General features: G+C 39.0%; 2 protein-coding genes across 3 annotated transcripts in view; both read left to right on the top strand.

The window, feature by feature from the left end:
• The first annotated feature begins 880 nt into the window (after positions 1–880).
• Positions 881–7460, top strand: LOC146310893 (uncharacterized). Its single transcript, XM_084742439.1, has 2 exons — positions 881–1021; positions 2411–7460. The coding sequence occupies exon 2, from the start codon at positions 2460–2462 to the stop codon at positions 7416–7418; it is 4959 nt and encodes a 1652-aa protein (XP_084598565.1). The 5' UTR covers positions 881–1021; positions 2411–2459; the 3' UTR covers positions 7419–7460.
• Positions 7461–8256: 796 nt separating this feature from the next.
• Positions 8257–27700, top strand: part of aqr (aquarius intron-binding spliceosomal factor) — a 69160-nt gene continuing 49716 nt past the window's right edge. For both annotated transcript variants that reach the window (XM_084742435.1, XM_084742436.1), the window contains exons 1-18: positions 8257–8350; positions 8829–8933; positions 9326–9382; positions 9662–9702; positions 9813–9848; positions 9953–10073; positions 10236–10376; positions 11616–11684; positions 11849–11949; positions 12070–12146; positions 13112–13176; positions 16478–16594; positions 17049–17162; positions 17310–17413; positions 21421–21523; positions 24827–24947; positions 26223–26364; positions 27135–27313. In XM_084742435.1, the coding sequence (XP_084598561.1) occupies positions 8850–8933; positions 9326–9382; positions 9662–9702; positions 9813–9848; positions 9953–10073; positions 10236–10376; positions 11616–11684; positions 11849–11949; positions 12070–12146; positions 13112–13176; positions 16478–16594; positions 17049–17162; positions 17310–17413; positions 21421–21523; positions 24827–24947; positions 26223–26364; positions 27135–27313 (1672 nt within the window). In that variant the 5' untranslated portion in view covers positions 8257–8350; positions 8829–8849. The remainder of the gene's footprint in view (positions 8351–8828; positions 8934–9325; positions 9383–9661; positions 9703–9812; positions 9849–9952; positions 10074–10235; positions 10377–11615; positions 11685–11848; positions 11950–12069; positions 12147–13111; positions 13177–16477; positions 16595–17048; positions 17163–17309; positions 17414–21420; positions 21524–24826; positions 24948–26222; positions 26365–27134; positions 27314–27700) is intronic.

The raw sequence follows: 27700 nt of genomic DNA on the forward strand, positions 1-27700 counted from the left end.
CATCAACACTGAAGTCTTATATGATTTAATTATATTGTTATGTAATGAATACTATCTTATCACTGTGGCTGTGTGAGAGGCACAACTTGTTCAGTGTTTAAGTATGTAGTTGGTCCCTTGTATGATTACAATAAAGGTGAGCAGGTGGAGCTTGGTTTGATTTATGTGACTCTTGTGTGAGAACAAGTTTTGACAAAGCTCCGTTGCAAAATATTTTGGACACCATGATGCACATACAGTAAAAAGAAAACAAGCTTTTCTTTTGTTTAAGTCTTCAACTTTTAAGTTGAGTCTATTATGACCAACAAACAGTGGTGGAATGAAACTTAGTGCATTTAGTCAAGCACTGTACTTGAGTAAAAACTTGAGGTACTTTCCTAAGTCTTTTCATGCCAATTTCTACTTTTACACCACTACAGCTTAGAGGGAAATATTGTAGTTTTATTTCATTCATTCATTACATTAATGCATGAGTAATAGTAATCTAATGTTCTAATGAAAGTCGCAGGGGACATTTTTTTTTTTTTGCATTGAGTACTTTTAATACTATGTACATTTTGCTGATAATATATATGTTTACTTACGTAACATTTTTAATGCAGGACTTTTATTGGCAAACAAAGTATTTTCACCGTGTGGTATTAGTGGTCTACTTTTACTTATCTCAATACTTCCTCCACCACTGCCAGCAAATGATAATGAAAATAGCTGTTTTAGTTTAGTTTAGTTTAGTTGATTAGTCGCAAATGTATTCATAGTGTGGGTAGGCTGACATTATAGTGGTTTAATTGTGAATCATGAAAATAACGTCGGTGGTTTTAAGCCTCCTCATTTGCTGGTCTGCCACGGTCATATCGGAACCGAACATCTTTGTTTCCCCCGGTACATATTAAGCGACGCACATGCTTGTTGCCAGGGGGACATTAGATAATGTTGCATTGTTAGCAAGAAAGCTAACAACAAGGCACAGATATAAACAACTTATAATGAAGACAAGAGTTGTAATACGATTTAAAGCGCAGTAAGTACTTTTGACTCATATTACAGCAAAGTGACGGTTGTTAGTAAGGTCCGACGTTTTTTGCTAATTTGACGATGTTGTAAACGCCCTTATCAAACTCCTGTGTTCTTCGCGTCTAATGTCACTTAAGTTATATGTGTGGAAATGCTTACTGTATTTGCATTAACGTGTTTATGTTGTATACATTATACATATTATACGCTAGCAAACATAATAACACATTATGCACTGTTTGAATGTTGATTATATTGAATACTGTACATAAGTACAATAATGACAATGACTGCACTATTAAAGTGCACCGACTGCAATATAAACATTCACTCAGGTTTAATTTCGCCTTATGTTTTGCAATATCAATATTTTCCCTTGTGCATTGATGTAAATTTGTTGAGTTTGCTCATTGTTTACATTGTGTATATTGTTCTTTAATGTTTTTATATTTTATGTTTACATTGTTCTTATTTTTTATATCTCCTATTGATATTTATTGGTTACTTATTACTGTTGTTTTTCTTGTTGATGCTTATTCTAATCTTGCTATCTGCTTGATGCTGTTACACAGCAAATTTACTCGTGGGACTGATAAAGGAATATCTTATTTTGTCTTATCTTTACCTTATAAATATAAATGCAAGGTACTTGTGCTTTATTAAAGTATCTCCACTGTATGCCTCTTTAAATGTCTACTCCACTATATCTCAGAGGCAAATATTTTACTTTTTACTTAACTGCACTTGTCTGATAGCTTTAGTTACTTTTCAAATTACAATTTCCCATACCCTTCTTGCCAAGTGAAAACCATGTATCTCTCCAGATTAGAGCTGAATGCTTGTGATAAAATCTAGGATTAAGTGTTCCTTAAGGCATTGAGAAAATTATCTGTCCTCTTAAACTAAATAAACTGTTTATCATTGATAAGCTGGAAAATGCAGTTTCACAAAACAGAAAATAGGCTGTTTTTCTGAGCTCATGAAACGTTGACTTCTTAGATATATCTGGTCCTCACAGTACAGTGACACTTCAAACATATGGTGATCTTATCAAAAAAGATACATTGCTGTAGATAAAACTACCTAACAGTATATAAAGTTGTTAAAATTAACTCACCCTTAAACATGTACAGCAATAAAATGCAAAATAAAAATTAATGCAGCAGCAATATGTATCCAAAAATATGATATATAATAGTAAACCACTGACAGGAACCATTTTACAGTATATATTACTCTCTCTGTTTTGAATACTTCTTGCACCACTAATTTCAGCGAGGTTAGTTGCATTAACGTTATGGTAGCTAATGAAATCTCTTGTTACCTGTTGTCACTTACAATGATTGGAATTCCTCCATGCTTGCTCTAAGTTTTAATGTTATGTGCTTTGCCCTAGGAGGACCACCAACTGAGGAGAAAAAAATCATCAAGGTGGCAAACTGAAAATGTATCAGTGCCCTGTTTGTCCAAAATCTTTCCCTTCGCCATCTAAACTCAAGAGACATTATGTCACCCATACTGGCCAGAGGCCCTTCAACTGCAACATCTGTGGAAAAGCCTTCACACAGGCTGAGCATTTAAAGATACACTCGGAGAAAGTACACCATCCAAGGCCTGCAACAGATCATCAACAGGGTGGCATTTTAACTCATAACCAACAACCACGTTTTGATAAACCAGCTGCAGGGGTTAACAGACACTGCAGTAATAATTACACATCCCTGGCACTGATTGGGTCATCCTCTGTGGTCTCGCAGCCAGAGAGGAAATGGGATATAATGACTCTCAGAAATGTTCTTCCTTCCTGTAACAATGAAAATCCTCCAGAAAATAATCCACTTGTAAATCATGGCTCAGTGACTATATCAAATGTTATAGAGCCATTACCTCAGGAGCGAGTTGATTCTGCAAATGTAGGCACATCTGCTCAGAATGGATACACCTGCAAAGTCTGCTTGAAGTCATTTACTTCATCCCTTCAGCTTCAGATTCACTCACCAACTCATAACAAACCAAAACAACTTCAGAGGGGCAGAGAGTCAGGTCAGACATCCCCTGAAACGGCCAATTTGAAGATGCACCTGCAGTCACAAGAAGTGAGCTCCAGCACAAGCAAAATGACTTCGCAACATCAGTGTCTTAAATGTCTCAAAACTTTTGTTTCACCGTCCAAATTACAACGGCATTTTCTAATTCACACAGGGCAGAAACCCTACTCGTGTACAATCTGCTGCAGAACCTTCAGACAAAAGATACACTTGAAAAACCACTTAAGATCTGCAAAGAAATGTTCAATTTCTGCAGGCACTCAAAGTAAAAAACAAAGGTGTTTTGACGGCAGACAAACCTCTGGTCTGAAGCCGCAGTTGTCACTTCAGCATTGCACCAGCCATCACCTTTCTGTGAATTCATCAGTGGAACTGGAGCTTGAGTGTAAAATAAGTGTAAATGCTGTGCAGGACCTGAGCCAGACAGAAATCAAGTCGGATGAAGTGGTAAAACCAGAGCAACCATTAAATACATGCAGTCATAAATCAGATGAACAAGAGCAGCAAAACTTAACAAATATAGACTTGAAACCCTTCCAATGTACGATCTGCAACAGATCATTTCGGTTGGAGGTTAATCTAATACGTCATCAGGAAATTCATAGGAAAAAAAAAGAATGGGAAAGTCTTACCACAATGCAACACAATGAAAATGTGGAAATGTCTGATTCTGAAGCAATAAAACATTCACCTGAACCCAGTCAGGCAGATAGCATTAACCTGAACATCATTGTTAAACCGGAAACATGGAGTGAAAAGTGCAGTGATCACAGTGACTCTCTTCCTCAGGATCCTGAGTTAATTACACCAGCAGAACAGAAGAGGGAAACCTGCCATGCCACCAGCAAGCAGCAGAAAATTAACATTCTGCATGATTGCCACACATGTTCAAAAGGTTTTCCTTCGCTATCAAAACTTCAGCGGCACATGATGACTCACACTGGACAAAGGCCCTTTGGCTGTGAGGTGTGTGGAAAGAGATTTCGTCAGAAAACACACCTGAGGGTGCATTATCGCACTCACCTGTGGTCCAAATATCACAAACAGCGATCACTGTACATCAATCGGCCGCCTTCTCGCACAGGTGTCTCCAACACAAGGACTGCAGCAGACGTCCCAGTGCAGGAAATGTTAATACATCAGAAGAGCCACAGTGATAGTGATGTAGTCTCTGTGAAACACCTGGATCGGACCTCTTCTGTTAGGAATGACAACAGAGAATCAAATAGAAAATTGTTGCCACATATCTCCAAGAAAAATGAGGTTGTCCACTGGAGAAAGCTCTCTAAAGTGACTGTGAAAAGGACACAGACTGCTAAATCAAAGCGAAATCCAGGCAAGATACAACACAAGTGCTTCCAGTGTTCAAAGTGTTTTCCGAGTGCCTCTAAATTACGAAGGCATGAGATGGTACACACGGGCCTGAAACCATTTCAGTGTCTTGTGTGTGGGAAAGCATTCAGGCAAGCTATACACCTGAAAAACCATGAAAGGACTCACCGTGAGAAGAAACAATTCAAGCCAGTCGATCAACAAGGCAACATCAGAAAACTGAAAGCAAAGAGTCAACAACAGCTTCGCCCAAGGACTAGTGTTTGTATCCCATCACAGAGAAGATCTGTGACTGTAGACACACCTGAAAGCAATGCCCACAATGACTACAGTTGCAAAGTCTGCTTGAAGTCATTTACTTCATTTCTTCACCTTTTGATTCACTCACCAATTCATAGCAAAACCAAACAGGTTGACAGGTGCAGAGACTCAGACCAGACTTCGTCTAAAGAGGAGCACCTGCAGTCACAAGAATTGAGCTCCAGCACAAGCAAAGTGACTTTGCACCACCAATGTCCTAAATGTCCCAAAACCTTCTGTTCGCCTTCCAAATTACAACGGCATTTTCTCATTCATACAGGGCAGAAACCCTACTCATGTAAGATCTGCTGCAAAACCTTCAGACAAAAGGTACACCTGAAAAACCACTTAAGTTCTGCAAAGAAATGTTCACCTTCTGCGGGCACTGAAAAGAAAAAACAGAGGTTTTGTGACAGCCGACAAACCTCAGGTCTGCAGCCTCGGTCGCCACTTCAACGACCCACCACCCATCACACTCCTGTGAATTCCTCAGAGGAATTGGAACTTGAGTGTAAAAGAAGTGTAAATACTGTGCAGGACCTCAACCAGACAGAAAACAAGTCAGATGAAGTTGTAAAACCAGTCCAACCATTAAATACTTGCAGTCATAGGTCAGATACACAAGATCAGAAAAACTTAACACATAAAGACCTGAAACCATTCCAGTGTACGATCTGCCACAGATCGTATCGGTTGGAAGTTAGTTTGATACGGCATCAGGAAATTCATAAGATCCAAACAGAATTGGGAAGTCCTACCACAGTGAAAATGTCTGATTCTGAAGCACACAGTCAGTGTCAGAGTATTTGTCATGACTCAAATGAACAAAAGCATCTTAAAGGCTTGAAACCATTCCAGTGTGTGATCTGCAACAGATCGTTTTGTCTGGAGGTGAATTTAGTACGTCATCAGGAAATTCATAGGAACCAAACAGAACTGGGACGTCCTACCACTGTACAACACAGTGAAAATGTGGAAATGTTTGATTCTGAACCAATAAAACATTCACCTGAACCCAGTTATGCAGATCCCATTGATTTGAACATTGTTGTTAAACCAGAAACACCGATTGAAAACGTCAGTGATCACAGTGACTCTCTTCCTCAGGATCCTAAGTTAATTGCACCAGCAGAACAGCAGAGGGAACCCTGCCATTCTGCTGGCAACCAGAAGAGAATTAACATTTTGCATGATTGCCACACATGTTCAAAAGGTTTTCCATCGCTATCAAAACTTCAGCGGCACATGATGACTCACACTGGACAAAGGCCCTTCAGCTGTGAGGTGTGTGGAAAGAGATTTCGTCAGAAAACACATCTGAGGGTCCATTTTCGCACTCACCTGTGGTCCAAATATCACAAACAGCGATCACTGTATATTAATCGGCCGCCTTCTCGCACAGGTGTCTCCAACACAAGGACTGCAGCAGATGTCCCAGTGCAGGAAATGTCAGTAAATAAGAAAAACACTGGCAGTCATGTAGTCTCTGTGAAACACCTGGATCAGACCTCTTCTATGGTAGTGATTCAGAATGACACCAGAGAATCAGGGAATAGATCATTGCAGCATATCTCTAAGAGGAACTTAAGAAAGGTTTCTAAAGTCACTGTGAAAAGGACACAGACTGCTAAATCAAAGCAAAATGCAGGCAAGGTACAACACAAGTGCTTCCAGTGTTCAAAGTGTTTTCCGAGTGCTTCTAAATTACAAAGGCATGAGATGGTACACACGGGCCTGAAACCATTTCAGTGTCTTGTGTGTGGGAAAGCATTCAGGCAAGCTATACACCTGAAAAACCACGAAAGAACTCACTGTGAGCGGAAACAATCCAAGACAGTCCATCAACAACCGAACATCAGAAAAGTGAAAGCGAAGGAGGGTGAAGGAATGCGTTTTCACCTAAAAGTTCATGAGCAGAGATGGAGAGAGAGTAACAGGATCTCACAGAATATTCAAGGTGAAATGAGAAATACCAACCCTCTCCAGGATAAATGCACTGAAAACCTTATTGATGGTACAGATTTTACTATGGATGCAACAGGAGAGCAGCCCGAGTCACATTATACCAGTGTTGGTCATTACTCTTTTACTGATGCAGATTTATCTTACTGCTCAGAGCCAATAGACACTGAATGGCTGGCACTGCCAGAAGTAATAAGTTTACAAGAAGAGAATGATGAATCAGAGAACAAGGAGAGAGAAAATTGTAATCAGGCTTCAGACAATTATAGTTCTTCATTTCCCTCTGAGCTTGCCTTTGAAATAAATAAGCTTGTCCAGAGTCAAAACATGGCAGCACCACCTTTGTCACATGAGTTTGAGGACAATGCGCGTTATGTAGAAGTACCATGTCAGTCTACGGCTATTTCAGATAGCGATGACCTGCTCTGTGATGAACTTGTGAGTTCTGTGGTTGAGAATCAAACGCATCCAGATAATTACTTGTGTGAACCACTAACTGTGTTTCAATGTGACAAATGTACTGCAAGTTTCAAGAGTGAAAACGATCTTAAGCAACACATTTGTTCAAGTAACGTTCAACCTGTAATGACAGCATCAGCCCAGAAGAACTGTTGTGACATTTGTTTCAAATGTTTTGTGTCTCCCTCTAAACTTCAAAGGCATTATGTTGTCCACACAGGTCAGAGGCCGTACAGGTGTGATATTTGTGGCAAAACGTTCACACAGGCAGGACATGTAAGAACACACCGACTGACTCACTAATAATTTAAATGTTAGTGTATTGTTTTTTTTGTGTGTGTGTGTTAAATTGTGTCTATAATGATCATGATTTGACATTAATATGATCTTTGCTGTATGCTTGTAAAGCATGTAATAGATGTCTGTTTTATTATGTTATATGAATTGTGCATTTTTAAAAACATTTTCAGTATTTCTTAAATTAAAAGTGCTTCATTTGGAATTTCAAAGTGCCCTGTGCTGAGTTTGTTCAGGCTGCTGTACATTTAATTAATATGAACATTTCTCAAATATATGATATGATTTTCTTACTTTGGATAAGACTTAGTTTAGTTGGTACATTTTAAGTGTTATTTCATTCTTTATAGCAGAATAAAAAAAATAATAAAAAATAAATATAAATATAAAATATAAATCTATATGTATGCACACATATATATAATTATTGAAAGCTACAACTGGTGAATTTCCATATAGAAATACGGATTTCCAAGGTGTAATTGATTTAAATTAATTAAATAAATAGATCTTTCAGGAATGTGGTGAGATGCGGGTGGTTTATGAAAATGTATGTTTGCATCGAAAATCTTTATTAGTATTATCAAATTATAAAAAAAAAATAAATAAATAAATTTTCGATGAAGCCAAATCAAATACTTACAATAAGTCACAGTTGACAAAATCTAAGTATTATTTAATACTCAATTGTCAAAGTCCTCCAAGAATGAATTAGTTACATCACAAGATAACATCAGGCGTCTATATTTGTGTTTTACAAAATACACATTTGTCAGAAATACAAAGACTTTTTTTTCAGTAGGAACGGAAAACATGCGTTTGTGCTTGGGGACGATTTTAGGGACGTACCCATACAGGAAGTCAGTCGCATACAGCGCGTTTTGGTTGTGTACATGCCGTCCAACGGCAGTAACACTCATACTGAAATAAATCTTAAGGTTAGTCAGCCTACTTTATCATATATTGCCGTGCGCCAAGATACTAAAAGCAGCGCCATAATGAAAACATTATTTCTGAATCGTTTTCTAACCGCTAAGTGCTACCTAACAGTTTAGCTCATCACCTGATACTGAGAAACAGCTAACGTTTGTTTGATGTTAACGTCGTATTTTACGGCGCCCTGTCAACAATATCATGTTGTAGGAACTTGTAAGACTGATGTGGCATGTATTTAAGTATCGGACAGGTTGTTAAAGTTATAATATTTGCTCACACTTCACATTTTAACGAATAATTTAACCTGCTGAAGTTTTTCACTTAGCTAGCTAACTTTCTCACCACAGTCTTTGCGTATAGTGTCCGCATGATTTTCAGGCACGAGCTCACTAGAAATAGATAAATTCAAACCCTGTTTGTTTTAATGAGTAGCTGTGGTTTGTTTCATAAAGACTCTTATTTTCATTGTTTTTCTGATAGTCGTCACTGTAGCTGTTCGAGATGGCCACCACGGAGAAAGAAACCCCCGCGAAAAAGGCTGCAGCGCCTTCTGTGTCTCAGATTAATGCAGAATATGTCACACAGGTAATCATTGTACACGTGCGCATGTTGAAATAAGTTGTCCCACGATGTCTTTGGCGAATACAGAGAGATGGTCTCCTTCTTCATATGATATGTCTGTTAAGTGAACAGGAATTGTACCTGCATAAATTATGAATTTGCTGCATCCTGTGTCATCCTACTTCGTATAAATGTGTAATGTGTGTGGTGGGGAGACCGAGGCAAATGGTAGGAGTGTACCTGTAACAGGGGACTTTAGTATTTGTGCTGTTGATCACATAATGTTCTTTATGATTCTTTATTCACACACTACCTTAAAATGCATAATTTATACCAATTTATGTGTTCTTTAATGAATAATTGTACCGTATGTGCATTCTGCCATCTTTATTAATGTTATTATTTTCTTGTTTCAGTTGGCTAATAAATATTGGGCTCCTCATGCAAAGAATAAACTACCCTTTGACCCTAAGGTGAGTTATATACATGGCTGCGTCTTAGAGGTGTCAATATATATAATTTATGTAGTTGAACTGTTTTTACAAGAATGTTGACAAGACACATTCGTAACTGTATTTATCATAGTATTAGTCACGTGTATTGGTTCTAACCAAAATGTCTTTTTAATTATGTAGTTTGATGTAATGAAATAGTAAAGAGGTGTTCAAAGCTGCATTTACCAATCAATGAACTCTAAACACTGTCTAAACACTGTTTGCCTTAAAGTCTAACATTCTTTGCTGTTTGTTTAGGTGATGGAAGATGTTTACGAAAAAGAGATTCTCAAGTCCAAGTAAGTAAATATATGTTATCTTATAATTAAAGTGACATATTTAATCCAATGAACATGTTGCAAACTATTTTTTATCTCACTTTGTTGCCTTCTTTCCTGTATGTTTTCAGATTTGCCATCAGAAAAATTATGCTGCTTGAGTTCAGGTGTGATATTTCACTTCTTCTTGTTCCCTCTTATTATTAAGCATTAATGAATATTAACACAACTTGATTAGTTGAGGTTAACACATTATTTTCTCATCTTTCAGCCAGTATCTTGAGAACTACCTGTGGGTCAATTACACTCCCGAAGTGTCCAGCAATGCCTACCTCATGTCCATTTGTTGCATTGTCAATGAGAAGTTCAGAGAGAATGTCCCTGCTTGGGAGGTAAGAAATGCAGAAACTCTTCGAATTTCAGACTAAATGTCATCACATGGTGACCCCAGCTTCTGAAGAGACCATAAGAGACTGTATATTCCCCATTTCTGCAGCAGACACTGAAATTGATGGTCTTCTACAACACTATTTTATCTTTTTGACTTGTATCAGGTGTTCAAGAAGGAGCCCAGCCATTTCCCATTCTTCTTTAAATGTGTGATGGAAGCTGTATTGGCAGGTGAGGAAGCTAGCCTCACTCTGAAGGAACAAACCGTCCTGCTCGTCTTCCTGGACCACTGTTTCAACAGTCTGGTATGTACCACTACACTGCTATCCATATGTCACCTTGGGAATGTTATGAGTATTGTGCTGCGGCTTGTAGGGTTAGTGATGATTTTTATTTTGTCTATGTCTAGTTTACTGGGCATAATCAGCTTACATGGTATACAATAAGAGTAAAATCAACTTGGTTCACACAGATCTATTTTATTGTTTATTGCAGCACCATGAAAGCAAAGCAATCTTGCTAGCATTACATTAGCTTTCTGGCTGTTAGCTGAGGCAAAGTGTTCTGTGAGCTGAGAGGGCTAGAAATATTTCCTGTTGCCAAATGATATTTAAGCATCGTTCTATTAACGGGACTAGTGAACAGTGTTTACATTGCAGAAGAACCTTATAGGATGGAAATGACCGTTCCAGGCATTAGTCAAAACCTCGAGTGTTACCCAGGCAACAGTCATAGTTTGTGAAAAACTTAAAATTTTGATTGCAGAACACATTTAAGTATAAATTATGGTCTTTTTTTGGTGACCGACCATGGTACAAGCAGGAAGGATTATTGTATACTTACAGTATATCATAAAATCAGGTTTTTTAGACTTGGCAAAAGAGTTCATTAGTGTATGTCTGGGTAACAAGATAATTAAGATGCCAAGCCTGAGATAACAAGTACATACATTTTGAGAACATTGAAATTACTCACTCACTTTCGCTCATGTGCTGTAGTGTATAATATATGTGTTTGCTGTGTCCAAGGACAGATAACCACAATTAGTTGAATATACTCAAAGACAGAAGACAAATTAAGGCGTTGATCATTCTATCTGTATTTGAAATATGATGTAGAGGGAATTTGCATGAGAATTTGAATAATCAGATTTTTGCCATGAGCAGGTTTAAATCACCTTCTCACTCATTAAATGTAAGCAATGCAAAAATGCCTTGCTGCCCAAGAAGTGTGTAGGCATTGAAGCATTTATTTGTGATGTCCACTAGGTGGCAGTAGTAGACCAGGCAGTAGAACTTGGGCCAGCTCCCACCCATCTGTATCCTCTGCAGCCGCATTAAACCACAGGGAAGCACTGCAGATGTCTCACTTTAAAAATCTGCTGTGATGGCCTGCTGCACTTTGATTGTATCCTATAAAGGCCTCTAAATATTTTAGTTGCAGACTTTTATTATGGGCTGATATGTAATAAAATTCTGTCATAGACAGTACATTCTGACAACTCTTTCTCTCTCTTCCTCTCTGTCTGTTCACTGCCCTCCCAGGAGGTAGATCTGATCAGAGAGCAGGTGCAGCAGCTCATCTCTCTGCCTATGTGGATGTGCCTCCTACCAGTAAGATGTCTATTACTCTAATTCAATTTTCCTGCTGGTTATTGGTGCACACAAGTAATGACTCTGTTTGATAATTTTGTAGGCAAAATTGACCTCCTTGCCATGACACTGATACTCAGGTAAAACTGGCTGTTTGCTAATTTTTTTTTCTGTCGTGTTTGCAGTCCAGACTCCAACAGGAGCTGAAGAAAGTTCCAAAGATGCAGAAGTTCTGGAATCTAATCAAGAAGAAATTTGATAAGATGGATGCTGACGCAGCTGAGCAGTAATATTATTTTCCTCACTTGCTTGCGTGTTCAGATCTATACAGACTATGAAATTATGTTTTGTATCCTATGAGTTTCTGAACCTTTCTCTGATTTGCTCTCTTTTTTGTCGTCCTCAGGGCAAAAAAAGAGAGAACCTTCCTCTCAGCTCTTATTAAAAAGTTTCTTGGAGTTCTCATGTCAATTCCAGCATCAGGTAAACAGGAAAAAATACACTTATTTCCCTTGGGATTTCATCGTGTTTGTTTTGTACAAGTTTTGTAAAACATTGCGTTCCATCAGCAAGAAGAATGACCATAAGGTCTTTGTCCTGTATTAACAAAAAAAATAATGTTGCATCCCTAGTGTAGATTTCTACCTCCAAATATTGAGTAAAATTAATGATCCGGATGATTCTCGCTGTGACTTTAGTCCCAAAGCATGTGCACTTTCTACCTTTTTCAGCATGATTAATGTGCTTAAGCTTTTCTAGAGCTTGCACAGTGTCTGAGAGCACATATCCTCAGTCCTGGGCCATAATTCCAGTATGAAACAAAACACTATCCCGTTCTCATGCCTATTTCAGTTGCATTCCTCCCTCCTTCCTTTCTGTGTTGTGCAGCCGCCGAAGGAACATGTGCTCCAGCTGCCATACAGCCACCGGCGCTGACTCCTATGTTGTAATGCAGGCCGACACAGAGGCCCCCCACCTGAATGCTAAAAACAGAACATGTGTATTTGTGTGTTTAGGTAGAATTCAAACCTGACAGAGTAGATTACAATCTAAAGCTCAGCAGGATCCACATCACTCTAATCCTTGCTGCATGCCTCAACTTTAAGTGTACACACACTTACTTAAACACACACACACACACCAACATGCTTAATGAGGGCTGAGGACCCAGCATGCTGCTGTGCTGGCAATGCAGTATCTCATAGCGAGGCTCACACACTCAGCATGGCACCTCAGAGTTGTCCACATGCGTTTGCTGTCCTCATATCCTTGGTGATAACTATATGACGTCCTTTCCACTCCTACATCTTAGCGTCCCCCTTCTTTTATTTTGGTCTTGTATGTTCATATCGTCATGTCTGTCAGATTGAGTTTGTCTTTGACAACTAGAATCCCCTGATCTAAAGTGACATGCTAACCTCTTTGATTGCTTCCTTCTTTTTCCATAGGACCCATATCCATGGACAGAGTACATTACTGCGAGAGATTCATTGAACTCATGATTGATTTGGAGGTAAGAATCCTCCAATTCAAGAGCCTTATTCATTATATATTATAATCTTTTGCCATTTTTACCCTCTGTCTAGAATGCTTTATTTGAAATTTACGGTGCAAGATGATGCCCTCAGTCCTAACGCAGACACTCATTTCCACTGTATATATACACTAGAGGAATGTAGGGCTACAGTATATTTGCTTAATCATGATATCCTGTTGAAGGAAGCAGTGTAGACATCCGTTTCTGCAGGGCTCACTTACCTCTTGTCCTTCACATTTATAGCTAACTCAGGTCAACGGACAGTGGATGAATGTTGTGTCTCAGCTTCACCCAATATGTCTCTGTCGTTGCTGCCTGCAATGCATTGCAATATTTGTAACAGTAGTCTTTGAATGGCGTATGAGAAAGATTGTTTTCAGCCTGATGGCTTTTGACATCTGTTGTAAGGTGTAGAGTGATGTGCAGTGTCTGCTGGACGTAAGGGTTGTGACCTATTTGTGACCAGTTCTCTTCTGGAATAATCCCAGTGGTTGAAAGAACAAATGCAAAAACATGTTTCATTTGTATAATTATCCATTCGGTTTTGAAATTATTTTCAAATGTCTCACCTTCTATGCTTCATTTATCTGCTGTGTACTGTTTGCTGCAAATGTGACCTAAATGTCTTGTTGGTGAAATACACAGTAGCAGAGGGCATATCACAGTGGCTAAAAACGCTAACCAATAATCCAACAATCCAAATGAAAATCAGACTCTATTTGTCTTGTTTACATGTTTTTTACTTCTTGAGATGTGAGAGATGGGTAATGTGCGACTCTTAGAGCTCTTAGCCACTAAGAGGGCAATCCTCTCATGCACTTAGATCAGAAATGCTGGTTAAAGCTGTGTTACTAGCAGGGTTTACTTTAGCTAGTGTATCTGACAGATGAAACAATCATTGGCTCATATGTCTGGTGGAAATCTGCCAAATAGGCAGTATAAAATATGTAAAATCAAATGGCATATTTAAAAAAATCAAAGTGAATTACTTGCAGTTATTTTCTTTTCAACATTGAAATTTGCTACATGCTGCACATAGAGCTGAATTAACCAATATCTTGTAAGAATGACGGTAATTGGCACATCTGGCAAAGTGGTGCTATCATTAGTACTGAAAGAAGCTTTGGGAGAGTTGATTTCCATTTAACCATTTGTTTTGCTCTATATGATCACACACCCTATGGGTCCAGATGAGGGAAGAACAAAGAAATTAACATGTTATTATAGATGTAGTGCTGCCAGAGTGCTCTGGAATGATGCTCCACCACTTTTTTATCTTCAAGTGAGGAAATGCAATATTCACAGTTCGCATAATCAGTTTTTTTAAGCTCTTAAAAATCAAATCACCACTAAAGTGTATGGCCCCGATCAGACAGAGTGCAGTTTTTGCGATGAAAGATGTCTTCTTCCAGTTGATGAGAAAAGTGTAATGCAGAGTTGGTGTCCAAGCAAAGACAGAGATGTCACGTGATGTTCTCTATATAATGAAATAAGATCTTTAAAAAGTTTGTCTAAAATTTGGTTGTGTGCTCAGTTATAGTTGACTAATGTATAATAATAAGAATAAGAATAATGTAACAGTGGTTAAAGGACCTGAAACGAGTGGAGTCTACATTCTATGTGTTTTCAGTCGCCTCGGTTTTAAAGTAAGACTTGGCATTTTTCAGGGTGATAAAATAGCTCATAAAGATGAGGAACCTTTATGAACTATCATCATATAGGTTCATTCAAAATATTTCATTAAGGAAAAAAGCAGTTGGCAGAGTATTTTAGGGAGGAAACCTTACTAATGAGGTTGTCTATGTGGAGTGAAGAAACAATGTCATATAAGACTGTTGCTCCTGCTGCTTGTGCAGATCTCCTGTTACTTACAAGGGAGCTCAATAGATTTCATCTGGCTGCCTGCTGACAGGCCGGCCTTGCTGTTCCTGGCACCGGCTAGTGGCCGGCCAGCTGACGGTCTCTAGAGACATCTTCTGTCCTTCAGTGCTATCCTTTTACAAAGCCTCAGTTGCTTGAAATCCATACTTCCCCTCTCTGATGACGACCTGAAAATTAATGCAGGGGAAAAGATCTCTGTTTTCATGCTCGTTTCATGCTGGCTGTCAGGACTGTGTTGTGATCAAAGATGGCTGTTGTCGGATATGAAGGTATCTGTTCTCCCAATTGTTTGGGTATTACTTCCTGCACCTGCTGCTTTTGAAAAGCAGTTTTCGATAAATAAAATAATACATATTTCGTTTTGTCAGTGTTTTGCAATTCAGTATGCCATTTTATATTTTACTTATTTTACAATGCAAGGGTTTTTTTGGTTTGGTTTTTTTCTTCTGGGCATTTTTCTCTTTCAGCCTTTATAATGTGATAGATTGAGCCCCTTTTTTGTTCTGGGTGTACCAGTCATTCTGTCACTGATCAACATGTTTAGTATTTCTTTGTATTTTCCTACCAGAGCAGCTCTGTTACCTCATTTGACAGGTTTTCTCTGTACTTGCCTTCATGTCATGTTCGTGTGCAACAACAAGCAGATAAATAATGGCTATGGAAGTAGCTGAGCCAGTTATTTCCCCTGTCTTTTCACATCTCACTGTCAGTTGGTGTATTGTTTGCCTCTCTGTCATATATTTCAAAACAAGCTCAAGACAAGAAAAGATCATGGATCAATAAGATGTATGGATAATCACGGTCCAGATGCTGGGAAATGTGGTTGTTGTTGAGTCAATTGATTCTTTTGACCCCTGAGAGATGTCCGTTCATACAATACCTAATTCGTTTTTTCTGTGATGGAGAAGCACCGGACTGTGTATGTAGCATTTTCTTTCCTGCAAATCTAACACATAGAAGAACATGCATATTTTTCTTGAGTTATTATGGTCCTGTCCACTAAAATAGAAATCCTCCCTAAATGTTCATACAGATACAAACAGTTGTTTTAAGAACTTAGAGGGATAGTTGTTGTTGTTGTTTGAGGTACATATTCATAGTTAGTGTATTACCTACAGTAGATAGCGGCTGCAGTGGTATAACAGTGATTGTCTGTTGGAAAGGGCTGTCTGATGGCAAGGAAAATTGGCTAAAATATTCTAAATATAGTGTACACTTAAACTGGTTTTGATTTTTCATTTTCTTTTTACATGGCTGAAATACATTTTCCTCTCCACAGCAATAGGTACACTGACTATGAAAATGTACATGAAGTACCCCTTTAAAGATCAGGTACATTAGCTACAGCTGTAAGCATGGATTCCAGTGCTGTAAACATGGTGTCCTGTGTGTTTAGGCCCTGCTGCCCACCAGGCGTTGGTTCAATACCGTGCTGGATGACTCTCACTTGGTGGTCAGCTGCCACCTGTCCAGCCTCACCAAGAGGGAGAAGGAGGGACACCTCTTCTGTCAGGTACAACACACAACACAGCAATTATAAGGACATTCAGTATATGCATGTAAACTTATGATAAGACAATCCATTATTTATCCCACAACATCGAAATTTGCATTGCTATAACTGTAAGGGAGGATGGCATAAAACTAGAAGCATCAATAAAAAGCAGGATATTTAGTAAACTGAAAATGGTAAGATATTATAAATAAGTAAGCAAGTAAGATATAAACAAGATAAAAAAACAATATAAACAAAAAGCACACTCAGCAGTTGAGTTAACACTATTGCATATAATTTTGAAATGTAGATATTGCAGTTTGTTATGACATAATATTGTACCTAAGTGTAAATATTGCACAGCATGGTATACATATTCCCCTGAGTGGAATATTGATGAACTTGAAATGTTTGCCTGCATGCACACTGATATACAAGCTAACTACTTTGTATTATTGTCTCATCTCTGTAGTTGCTGGATATGCTGAAGTTCTACACAGGTTTTGAGATCAATGACCAGACAGGAAATGCCCTGACAGAGAAAGAGATGACCACTCTGCACTATGACAGAATCACCTCTCTGCAGGTAAATACTATACATGAAGAATGACATACAGGCATGCATATCCCAGCTACGTTCTTTGTCTTGCCTGACTGTTTCGATGACAGTGCAGTTACAGAGTGTATTTGAACATCCGTCTGACTGTTTTGCTCTCTGTTTTCTGTCTTGCAGAGGGCAGCTTTTGCTCATTTCCCAGAGTTGCAAGACTTTGCTCTGTCCAGTGTTGCATCTGTAGACACTCGAGACTCCTTGACCAAACACTTTGGGCATCTCAGGTAAATCATAACATCCAGAATGAATCATGAACAGTGAACAGGTGTGCTTGCAGCTTGTCGGTGCACAGATGGTGGGATGTGCTGGGAGGACATGCATGAATTGACTGAGTACAATTACAGTGAACTGTTAATTCTAAAGTGCAGAAGCACCATATTGTTATTTTAGCTACCAGGACTATTTCTTGATGTGCATCTACCTAGAGGTGGTTCACTCTGTTTGCTTTTTACTATTCTGTCTCATGTATAAGTACTCACTGTACAGGATTTCAGTGGGTCCTTAAGAAGTCTAAGATCCAGTAATCCTAACTTTAGGTCTTAAAGTGTCTGAAATATGATTTTGATGGGTCTTACAAATTGTTTGGATGATTAAGTAAATGTTACATTGTACTTCAGTCTCCATTTAAAAATGTATTGATCATGCTGTAACAACTACAAAACAAAAGCAACATGGAACCAAGAACCACCAAGGCAGACTGCAGCCAAGTGAGAATATATTGGAGCGCATCTAGCTAGTTTGTGTATTCATGTGGTGTGTGAGCTAATGTGGCATCGCTTCTCATCAAAAAATAGCTTGTAGAAATAATAAGTTACTTTCATCTAGTATGGGTGAATGCAAGTTCAGCAAGATCTGCTTGGGTGAAGCCTGTTAAAATAATGCCTGCTGCCTGCTGTACCTTGTTCAAGGAAATGCTCAGGTTAGGAACTTTGGGTATAAGGCATAAGAGGAAGTCAGAAAAACATAATGCTGCCAAAAAAGGCCACCAGCAAACCCTTCCAGCCCCTGCGTGACCTGCTCTGCTCTAACAATGTTGGAGTCCTGCAACTTTAGTCCTGCAAGTCTCACAAACATTCTCCGGACATCGGTTGAATCTACGTTGACATAAATTCATTTACTTTGAACATAATTCTGGACTTAGATTATCCTTCATATCCTTTATGCTTTTTTTCCAGCATTAATTCATTCATATCTGAAGCATAACTAGTTGAAACCTGCAGGAACACTGACTGTATTTACTTTATGTCCTAAGAGAACATCTAAAAAAGTGCTGTCAGTGGCAAAGAGTTGCACAAAAACAAACCCTCCAGCAGATATACAAATCTGACCTTTTAATTGAGGTCCTTTAATGTACAAGTCTCACTTAAAGTACATGCAGCCTACCTATCCTGCTCCTGTGCTGCACTACAGCATCAGCACCACCGTTGCTGCCTGACTTCCCTGCTAAATGGCAGCTAGTGAGCCCTTGAACAGGCAGCTGGTACCAGCCAGAGAGCGCGGCACGCCTCATTAATTTAATCGATTTGCAGTGGCTTGAGAATAAACTCTTTGAACAGCTGTGTTTGTCAGATCATATTAGCTTGCCAAAGAGCCAAAAAGCAGCCTTGCTTTGATGAACTGGTCTGCGTGTGTGTTTTTTAACTTGTACACATGCGTGAAGGGGAGTGAAAAGACATTGATTTATTGGTAATTTGTAATTACTTTATGGTTTCTAACCTTTCTTGGCATTTGATAGCTTAATGAAATTTTTAAATGACCAACTCATGCATTTTGAAGGTCTTTAAATTATGTTTTGACTCCACAACACACTCCCAATGAGTGACTGATTACTTATGTCTTTACTTGTCATTATTGCTCTGAGGTGCCGTGTTGGAGCAACACGAATTTCCTCTTTGCAGTCGGTGTTTGTATATCCATCACCTCTCTTTAACTTCTGTAGTGGATTATAGATGCTTAAAACCCGTACTAAGTTTCTTTGAGTCAGGCAGGGGGTTATGAGCCAGGCTGAGCTGAATCAGGTAAAGACTTAGCTGAACCATTTCATGTATTTCTAGAAGCTCTGCTCCTTTCCCCAGAATTAGGGTTTTGAATATAGCAGGAGCTGCATTGTTCCCTGCTCCACAACTGTCACCAAAGCAGCTCCTGGGTAACTGCAAATATGCCGATCAGATTTAACGAGGCACTTTTCATCCAAACAACTCACGCTAATGCCAGTTTATTCCAGCTGCACTACCCACGGGCTAAGCTCCCAGTCACCCGCCGCTCTGAATTTATCCGCTAAGTCCCCCGAACACACAAACGCAGCATTATTGCATAGCCTGCCCACACATGTACACACCCATTCTCTCATACATACACACACTCACACACACACACACACACACACACAGACTTCTTTCAGTTACATAAAACGTGTTGGGTGTCATTTCAGGCCAAAAATGAATTGCCTAGAAGATCAAAGAGTAATGTATCACTTTGAAATGCAAGCAAAAATTGAAGAGAGTCATCACTACTGGAAATGTCAAAATAATTGGTGTAATTAGTTCTGTGGATTAGTTTTTCACAGTGGGGGCCTGTCACTGGAAAGAGTATTTAGATTTTATCGATTCTCATTGAATCCTGGTTGAATCCATAAAAACAGTTTGTCAGTTTTTGGTTTTTCTTGTTATTTAAGTTTAAAAAAGAGGAAAAAGGAGAGGCTTGTCAGCTTGTGATGTCTCATGTTGTGGTTGTGTGTACACAAGCGTTTAGCAACCTGACTCAAAGTGTCCTCAGCTGGCCAGGTAATCTCTTTGGTAATTTTCTCTTTGCTTAAGTGTTGAAATGTCACATCAGCTCAGTAAAATTGCTGTGTAATGGCTTACCCGAAACCTTAATAAGGGTCAAAACAGCCTTCACGCTATAGGGCAGAGGTATTCAAATTGGGAGGCAGGTCACTCAAAGGGGTGTGGGGGGCTCCAAATGGTTTCAAGAGAAGCTCAGTGAATGGAAGTGAAAAAATATGTTATATCAGTTGTTATATTAGTTTAAAGAAAAAAGTCAGCTTCTTAAATGTGAATATTTTCCTTTGTTGATTCTTAATGACAGTAAACTGAATATCTTTGAGTTGTGGACAAAATAAGACATTTGAGGATAACATCTTCAGCTTTGAGATCAACATTTTTACGATTTTCTGACATTTTATAGAAACTTCTGAAGTTGGGGGGGGGGGGGGGTGTCCATCTTTTTCAATGCCTCATCTGAGAGGAGGCCCACAGTCTTAGACTTTGTAAATCCCTGTGTATAGAGTAAACTTACTGTAGACCAGTTTTTGTTAAGTCCCCATCCTTACCTTTACCCTGCCAGTAACACTGCTGTCAGTCATGACCTGGTCCAGTCATCTCCATTACTCAGAGTGACTTGTTTTGCTGCTGTTATCTTGTTGCTAAGGGAAGGAATGTCCACATGACCTATGCCAGGTCATCCACTGGGCCACCAGACTGCAAACATTGGCAGAATTGCCACCCCGCTGCCCAAGCGCGGCATCACAAGTAGCAGAATGCATGCACATACACGGATACAGTCGCTCAGTGCCACGTGTAGCTGTCAAGAGCTGTCACAATGTGTCCAGGCCCTGTCCTTCGTTGTGTACCAGACCCTGCCTTTGTCACAGTGTGTCAGCCTGATTAAAACAGGTCTGTATGCAGAGAGCCATGCCTCAGCTTTTCGAGATGGAGATGGGCTTTGATTTTCATAATCCTGTCGCATCAGTGTGCCCCGGCCCCTTAACACACACATGCTGACAGGGCAGGAGTGCAGTGTCAAAGCAAACAGAAGTATTGCTTTGTGCTGCAGTGCTAACAAGCAAAGGATTTGATAAGGTTGTGTATCTTCACACATAAAGTGGTGTCACGGTCACAGTTTGAGAAATCTCCCTCTCAGAGGGGATGTGGTGTCCCAAAAAAGGCTGGATCCACATATTATTTCTCTTTATAAATATGATGCACCAAAGTAATATTGTCAGAATGTGTTTTTAAATCATCAAAATATAAACAGACATCAGATTCATCAGATGTTCCTGTCCTAATCTTAATCTTTGCCAAATTACCAAAGCATTGTCTTTGCACAGCAATTATTTATTATCTGATTATTGTCATCCTTGTTCTGGATAAGACTGTCAGCTAAATGTGTCATTTGCAAATGTAAATTTTCTAGCTGACTAACCACTTGTTTATCTCATCTTTCTCCATAGTCCCAACACGCTCCACCAGGTGGCATCGTATCTGTGTCTGCTGCCAGAGCTGCATGAAGGGCATGACACCATCTATGAGAAGGAGGTTCTCCTTGAGCTGCTGGTAAGAGCAGTCTTGGCTTCTATGACACTGTCCATGCAGGCATTTGAGTTTTTAAGTCTCTTTGGCAGAAATCAGATTGTTTTTGAGGGCTGGCATCAGCAATTCAGAACTGTCAGATTATTACCCTGATAAGTGTCTTTTATACCATGCAAGACTGAGGCTTGACAGTTGAAGGTTATACATGATCAAGACGGAACTGTTATATCTGGTACAGAGCAATTTTGGATGGAAATGCGGACAAGTATCAGTGACATATGGCTTGTGAACTTGTAGGAATCCAAATTTGTCGGTTAAAAATTATAAGCGGTAGTGTTTCTACCATAATAACCACAAAATATATAATCAAAAATAAAAGTATCTTAAAAATTCATCCTTTTTACTGGCTAATGCACTACTCACTCTAATTATGCCTGGAAAAATGTAAGCACAGGCCAGTTCATCTGAATTCAAGGAGAGTCCGACCTGGTGGCAGACATGATGAATAACTAGCCGATCTTCTTGCTGATAGTGTTGTTTGCTCATGTAAAACTGGGCTCACACTACAGGAGTTTTGAAATCCTAACCGATTTTGAAATCTGGTTAGATCACACACATCAGGAGACATTCACAGATTCTCTTCTCTCTAAGCTGAACATACACACTACAAGATTTGAAAATAATGGCATGTCACACACTACAGGATATTATCAAGATTGTTGTGCCAGAGGAAAAAGAGCACAACCTCACATGATCTTGTTGGTCAGATGATCTTGCAAAATTTCATGTGGAACATGATCGTGTGTGATTCAATGGTGGAGCAGATGTGGACAATGGAGACAAATGTAGCAGAACAACTTGTAGTAAAGTTAATGCTTTGCAGTGAGAAAAAACAAAAGCGGAAGTTAAACAAGTCTGGCTGAGAAAATGTTTGCAGCGACGCAGTCGGCTTGGGTTAACGGTCAGTTTTATTATCTTTCAACATCATGTTAGTCACTGTAAGCCACAAGGGCTAGAAAGTTTACCGATGCTTGGAAACACCTCTGTTTCACTTTTGTATTGACGTAATCATCCAGATTTTTAACTCGTTTGAAAATTATCGGGGCAGCCACAAGCAGTTCAGGTGGGTTGCGATTGGATCTGAAAAACCCTCACATTGCCAGATTACCTGACCCAAGGTCCAGCCCAATGTTCTCTTTTGATTCTCAGGAGGGATGAAACTGAAGAAAATCGGCCCAAAACTCCTGCAGTGTGAACCCAGCTGTAGTCATATATAACCATCAGTAATAAAATGAGTTTCATAACCAGTTCAAAACTCCTTGTAGCTGTAAAGTATTCATCCTAGAAAATATTTAATGCCTCAGACATTTGAATTTATTAGATGGAAATTGTTTAGTTGTATAAGAGAGCGAAGCAATACCTCAGGCACTATGTGCTTGTCAACTGGCAGCATAACTTGTATTGGTGTGCCTCTACAAACAATGTTGGTGAACAGTTATTTTGCAGAACAATAACTGGCCAGTCAGCGCTACGGCATAATAGGTTTTGTGTTTCTCATTTTGAAGTCATTAATTTAAGCTCTTGACCTTGGAATACATATAGTATCCCCTCCTCACTGCCCATCCCTCTAGAATTTGCCTTCTAATCCAATTACTGCTTTATGTGGGTATTTGTGTGGCACAGGGTGAATTCAAGACTTTGCTGATGAGATAGAGAGATATTTCTTTCCATTTTCTTTCTTTTTTTTGAGGTATCTCTTGAAAGGCTAGAGCTAGTTTGATTGTGCTCTCTGGTTCCCCTTCCCTTGGTCTCCCAATTTTTATTTTTAAAACCCCTCCAGGAAGCCACTGGACTCTTGTCCCGCTAGTCTCCCCCATACACACTTACATGTTTGCAGTAGACCTCTTCATCAAAGTGGGTGTTTCAAGGCTGTCCGGCAGTTATTCATAATTACCCACTCAGACCCTCCCCAGGTCCTCTCCGAGAAGCGATGGAGAAGAGCTGTTTCATAATTATCTGATTAGATTGTGCAGGAGACAATGTCAGGAGACTCATTTGTGTGCGCCTCAGGTTGCCCCCAACAACCGACATCTCTGACCATGTGGGTTTAATAGGAAGGGGCCACAGGACTAGAACTCTGCCACACCACAGCAAAACAATCATACTTGCTGCAGAGAACACACTCATGAATATGCTTAGGGAGGAGGAACCTTTTATTTTGTCTGCTGTTTCTCCAGCACTGGTGTTTGGCTGTTTTACTTCCTCTGGTGGAACAGAAGAGCTGGTTTGTATTCTGAAGCAGATCAGTCCCATTGACATAGTCAATAATGTATGTTTTTTTTCCAGAAGAGTGAAATCACAATAGCAGAATGATATGATGACAAACGCTTGGTTCAAAGAGCAATTCAATAAAATAGAGAGGCAGGTGCACAGGTGAAATTGTAAAGGGTATTTTTCAGTATTTCCTGCAATGTCATATACAACACTGTCAGGTTAATTTGATAAATAAACTAAATATAATTCCTCAGATTAATTGATCATGAAAGCAGTTAAAAGTAATCATTAGTTGAAGGGCTGTAACAAATGTCTTGTTTTTTTTTTCTTGACATGTGAACCTTCTTGAGGATCCTTAATTTTAATTTAGTGAGTCATCACATTATCATTATCACATGAAATTTTAGACCTTTAGAGCTGAAGGCCAGCAAATCTGGATTGAAGCAGAATTTTCTGTTAGATAAAAACATGCTGTGAATTTTTGAATTTATTACATCTATCTTTTTCAAAAAATTCTGACTTTTGGACTTTACGACTGTGCAGAAATACTGGGTTTAAACAGAATGAATAGACATGCAAAATGAAATGAATTACATTTCAAACTCTTTTACAGCCCTAGTTAGTTGCAGTCCTTGTGTATAGATAAGAAAACAAGTGACATCATCATCATCAACTACTCAATAACATGTATGTGTGTTTAATATCGATGTCTTGCATTAAAAGATCCACATTTACCAATATCCTTCTGCATCTGACTCAATGCTAGATATCCTATGACATGTTTGTCAATCCCTTCAGACATAAACATGTGAACAAATGATATCCTGGCAATAACCTTACGTTTGCCGTGGGTGTGATGTAACAGATCTGTAGAGTGACCTGATTTTTGAGGAAATGTTTTTTCTTTGTTTCCCAAGCTTGTCTTCTAGAAAGGGAGAAGATAAGGATCCTAGATATTGAGCCAAAGGGGCAGAGAATCATTTGTTCATTAACCCAATTTCTCTCTCTTTGTCTTTGTCCTCTCTGTCTCATTCTTCACACACACACACACAGGTGTCCCGTCATGAGCGCAGAATCTCTCAGATTGAGCAACTTAACCAGATGCCCCTTTATCCAACAGAGAAGATAATCTGGGATGAGAACATTGTCCCAACGGAGTACTACTCAGGCGAAGGTATGTTGCATGTGTGAGTTGTGGTTGTGTTTGCCTGTGTGTGTGTGTGTGTGTGTGTGTGTGTGTGTGTGTGTGTGTGTTTGTGTTTGTGTGTGTGTGTGTGTGTGTGTGTGTGTGTGTGTGTGTGTGTTTGTGTGTGTGTGTGTGTGTGCGTTAACATGCACTAGAGCAGTCATGCTTCTTTCAGTGTCTTGTCAGTGTCTCATATTCACAAGTATACACCCACACCTTGTGTTATCCCTTATCCTGAGGGCACTCATCTGGCACTGAACTGGCACCTCTCTCTTGGGGAATCCTCTTTAGTTGGCAAGGACACCTTCAACAGCTCGCAAACCACTGACCGTTATGTAACATCCCTTAAGCATGTTACTTAGGCCTGGGCAATAAAATAAATAGTGATATGTATTGGCACTATACAGTATACTTTATAGTAATAAAGATAATTGCAATATTGACATGTGACTCAACAGAAAGAGCGTGGAGTAGGGATGAAACAATTACCTGTTTCACAATAAACCACTCTAAATTTCCTGAGGATTAGTACTACAGATTCAGTTCTGAATTATCATTAAAACTATGATTACAGTGCATTGAAAAAAACTAACAGTAAATGCTGTCCAGCATCAACCAAAGTTAGCAACAGTCTCTAAGGTGCAGAACACAACATGGGTTTGTTTTGCATTTATGAAAACTGACATCTCAGCTTTAGGACATAATGTTTCAAATCATGGAGAGATTTTTGATATAGAATTTTGTTTAAATGATTTCAGTGTGTGTCAGCATATTTTCAGCACATTTTAACAATGCCACAGTAATACTGACAAAACAACGATAGTTTTGGTCACTACAATTGTGAAATGAAATTTTCATACTGTTATATTTCTATTGTGGAGTAAAAGAAATGAGTTCAGACAGTGAGGACAGGTCAGCTTGTGAGTATGGCAGCATTTGGGGTTTTAGTCTATTAATTTTGTGCCTTGATAAATGAAGTGGTTTAATTTTAAAATACAGTGGTTAAATTCATCCTTTTTCCCCTGGTCTTTATTAAATGGTCAGTAATTGTTGATGGACTCAAAATATTTTATTGCAAATATTAATTTTGGCTACAGACATATTGACATTTACTGGTCTCTGTAGTAGCTACAGTGGATACAGTTGATATTACAGAGAGCTACACGTAATTTTGTTTATTAAACCTTTTTTGGTATTGAATACAAACAAATAATACTTATATGACCTTGTATTGACTGTCTGTTCATTTATTTGTATTCTCAGGCTGTCTAGCACTGCCTAAGCTGAATCTGCAGTTCCTGACCCTCCACGACTACCTACTGAGAAACTTTAACCTCTTTCGTCTGGAGTCCACCTATGAGATCAGACAGGACATAGAAGATGTGGTGTGGCGTATGAAACCATGGTGAGATGTCCTCTATTTTATAAAGCTACAGGAAACTTTATCCGGAATCTGTTGTTTTCTTAGTACAAAAATTAAATTTCCCAGATTTAAGGTGCTTGAGTCTGTGTTAATTTGTGTGTCACATAGCCATATCGCCCTTTGAAGCACAGTGTGAAGAAATTATTGTTAATAAAAACTGGAGAAAAATCCCTTCCTGAGCTAAAGGCATCAAGACTCAAAGATTTGTCACACACACATACTTTTGATACATGCAGTAAAATGCTGGGGTGGATATTTATGATGAAGTGGTAAAGCCTCATTTACAATAATAAAAGTTAGAATAAGATTAAAAGTTATCATCATCATTTAGAAGTTACAGGTTCTGAGTTTGAAATAGGATCCTTGCAGACACACTGATAAGCATCTCTGGTTTCTTTGTCTGCCTAAGTAGAACAAATTTCTCCCATTAACTCAGCCACAGCACACTTTGTCTCTTTACTTCAATAAATGAAGATTCTTATCCTCGGTCTACCTCTCACATGGTGGCACGGAACTTTGATAATATTTTATTAAAAGACTATGGCATTTGGTACACCACATTTGGAAACCCATTGCTTAACATAATAAGTGCTCCCATTATGTCAAGTGGTGTAGCAACTTGCTTGTTGTTCCTGCAAAAGTAAATAAGTAAGCAGTGGTGCCATGTGCTGGCCTAAATCCAACTGATTTCAATCTTGACAACAGCCCACAGGGCTTGTCTAACTTCTTGTCGTGTCTATCCCCCTACACAGGCAATCAGAGTACGGTGGTGTCGTTTTTGGAGGCTGGGCCAGGATGGCTCAGACGATCACCTCTTTCTCCATCGTAGAGGTTGCGAAACCCAACATCGGCGAGAGCTGGCCTGCCCGTGTGCGAGCTGATGTCACTGTTAACCTCAATGTGCAAGATCATATCAAGCATGAGTGGGAAGGTAACAGTTAGTGTGTGCCTGTCTGTCCTAGGTAGATCTTTCTTCTCAGTATTTTTAGTTATCTTATCACTTTTTTTATATTTGCCCACCATATATATTACTTATGCTAATCTAGCTATCCTGCATTCTGATATATTACAGGAAAAATGGGTCCTAACATGTGGAGCACATGGATGTACCTCATGGACATACATCCTTGTGCTCCACATGTTGGGACCCAATTTTCAACTGACAAGATTGTTATGGGATTACTGAATTGATTAATGGAGAAAATAAACATCAAATTAATCAACAGTGAAAAAAATCATTTGGTCCAGCTCTATTCTACTGTGCTGCTGAATTAGAGTCTGTCCCAGATCAGTGGTTTTTGCTTGTTCTTTGGAGGCA

Source organism: Lutjanus erythropterus, chromosome 18, assembly GCF_056507025.1.
Source record: "Lutjanus erythropterus isolate fLutEry1 chromosome 18, fLutEry1.hap2, whole genome shotgun sequence".
Taxonomy (NCBI): domain Eukaryota; kingdom Metazoa; phylum Chordata; class Actinopteri; order Lutjaniformes; family Lutjanidae; genus Lutjanus; species Lutjanus erythropterus.

Excerpts from the sequence above, each read along its gene's own strand:
- LOC146310893 (XM_084742439.1), top strand. The coding sequence starts at position 2,460 with ATGTATCAGTGCCCTGTTTGTCCAAAATCTTTCCCTTCGCCATCTAAA.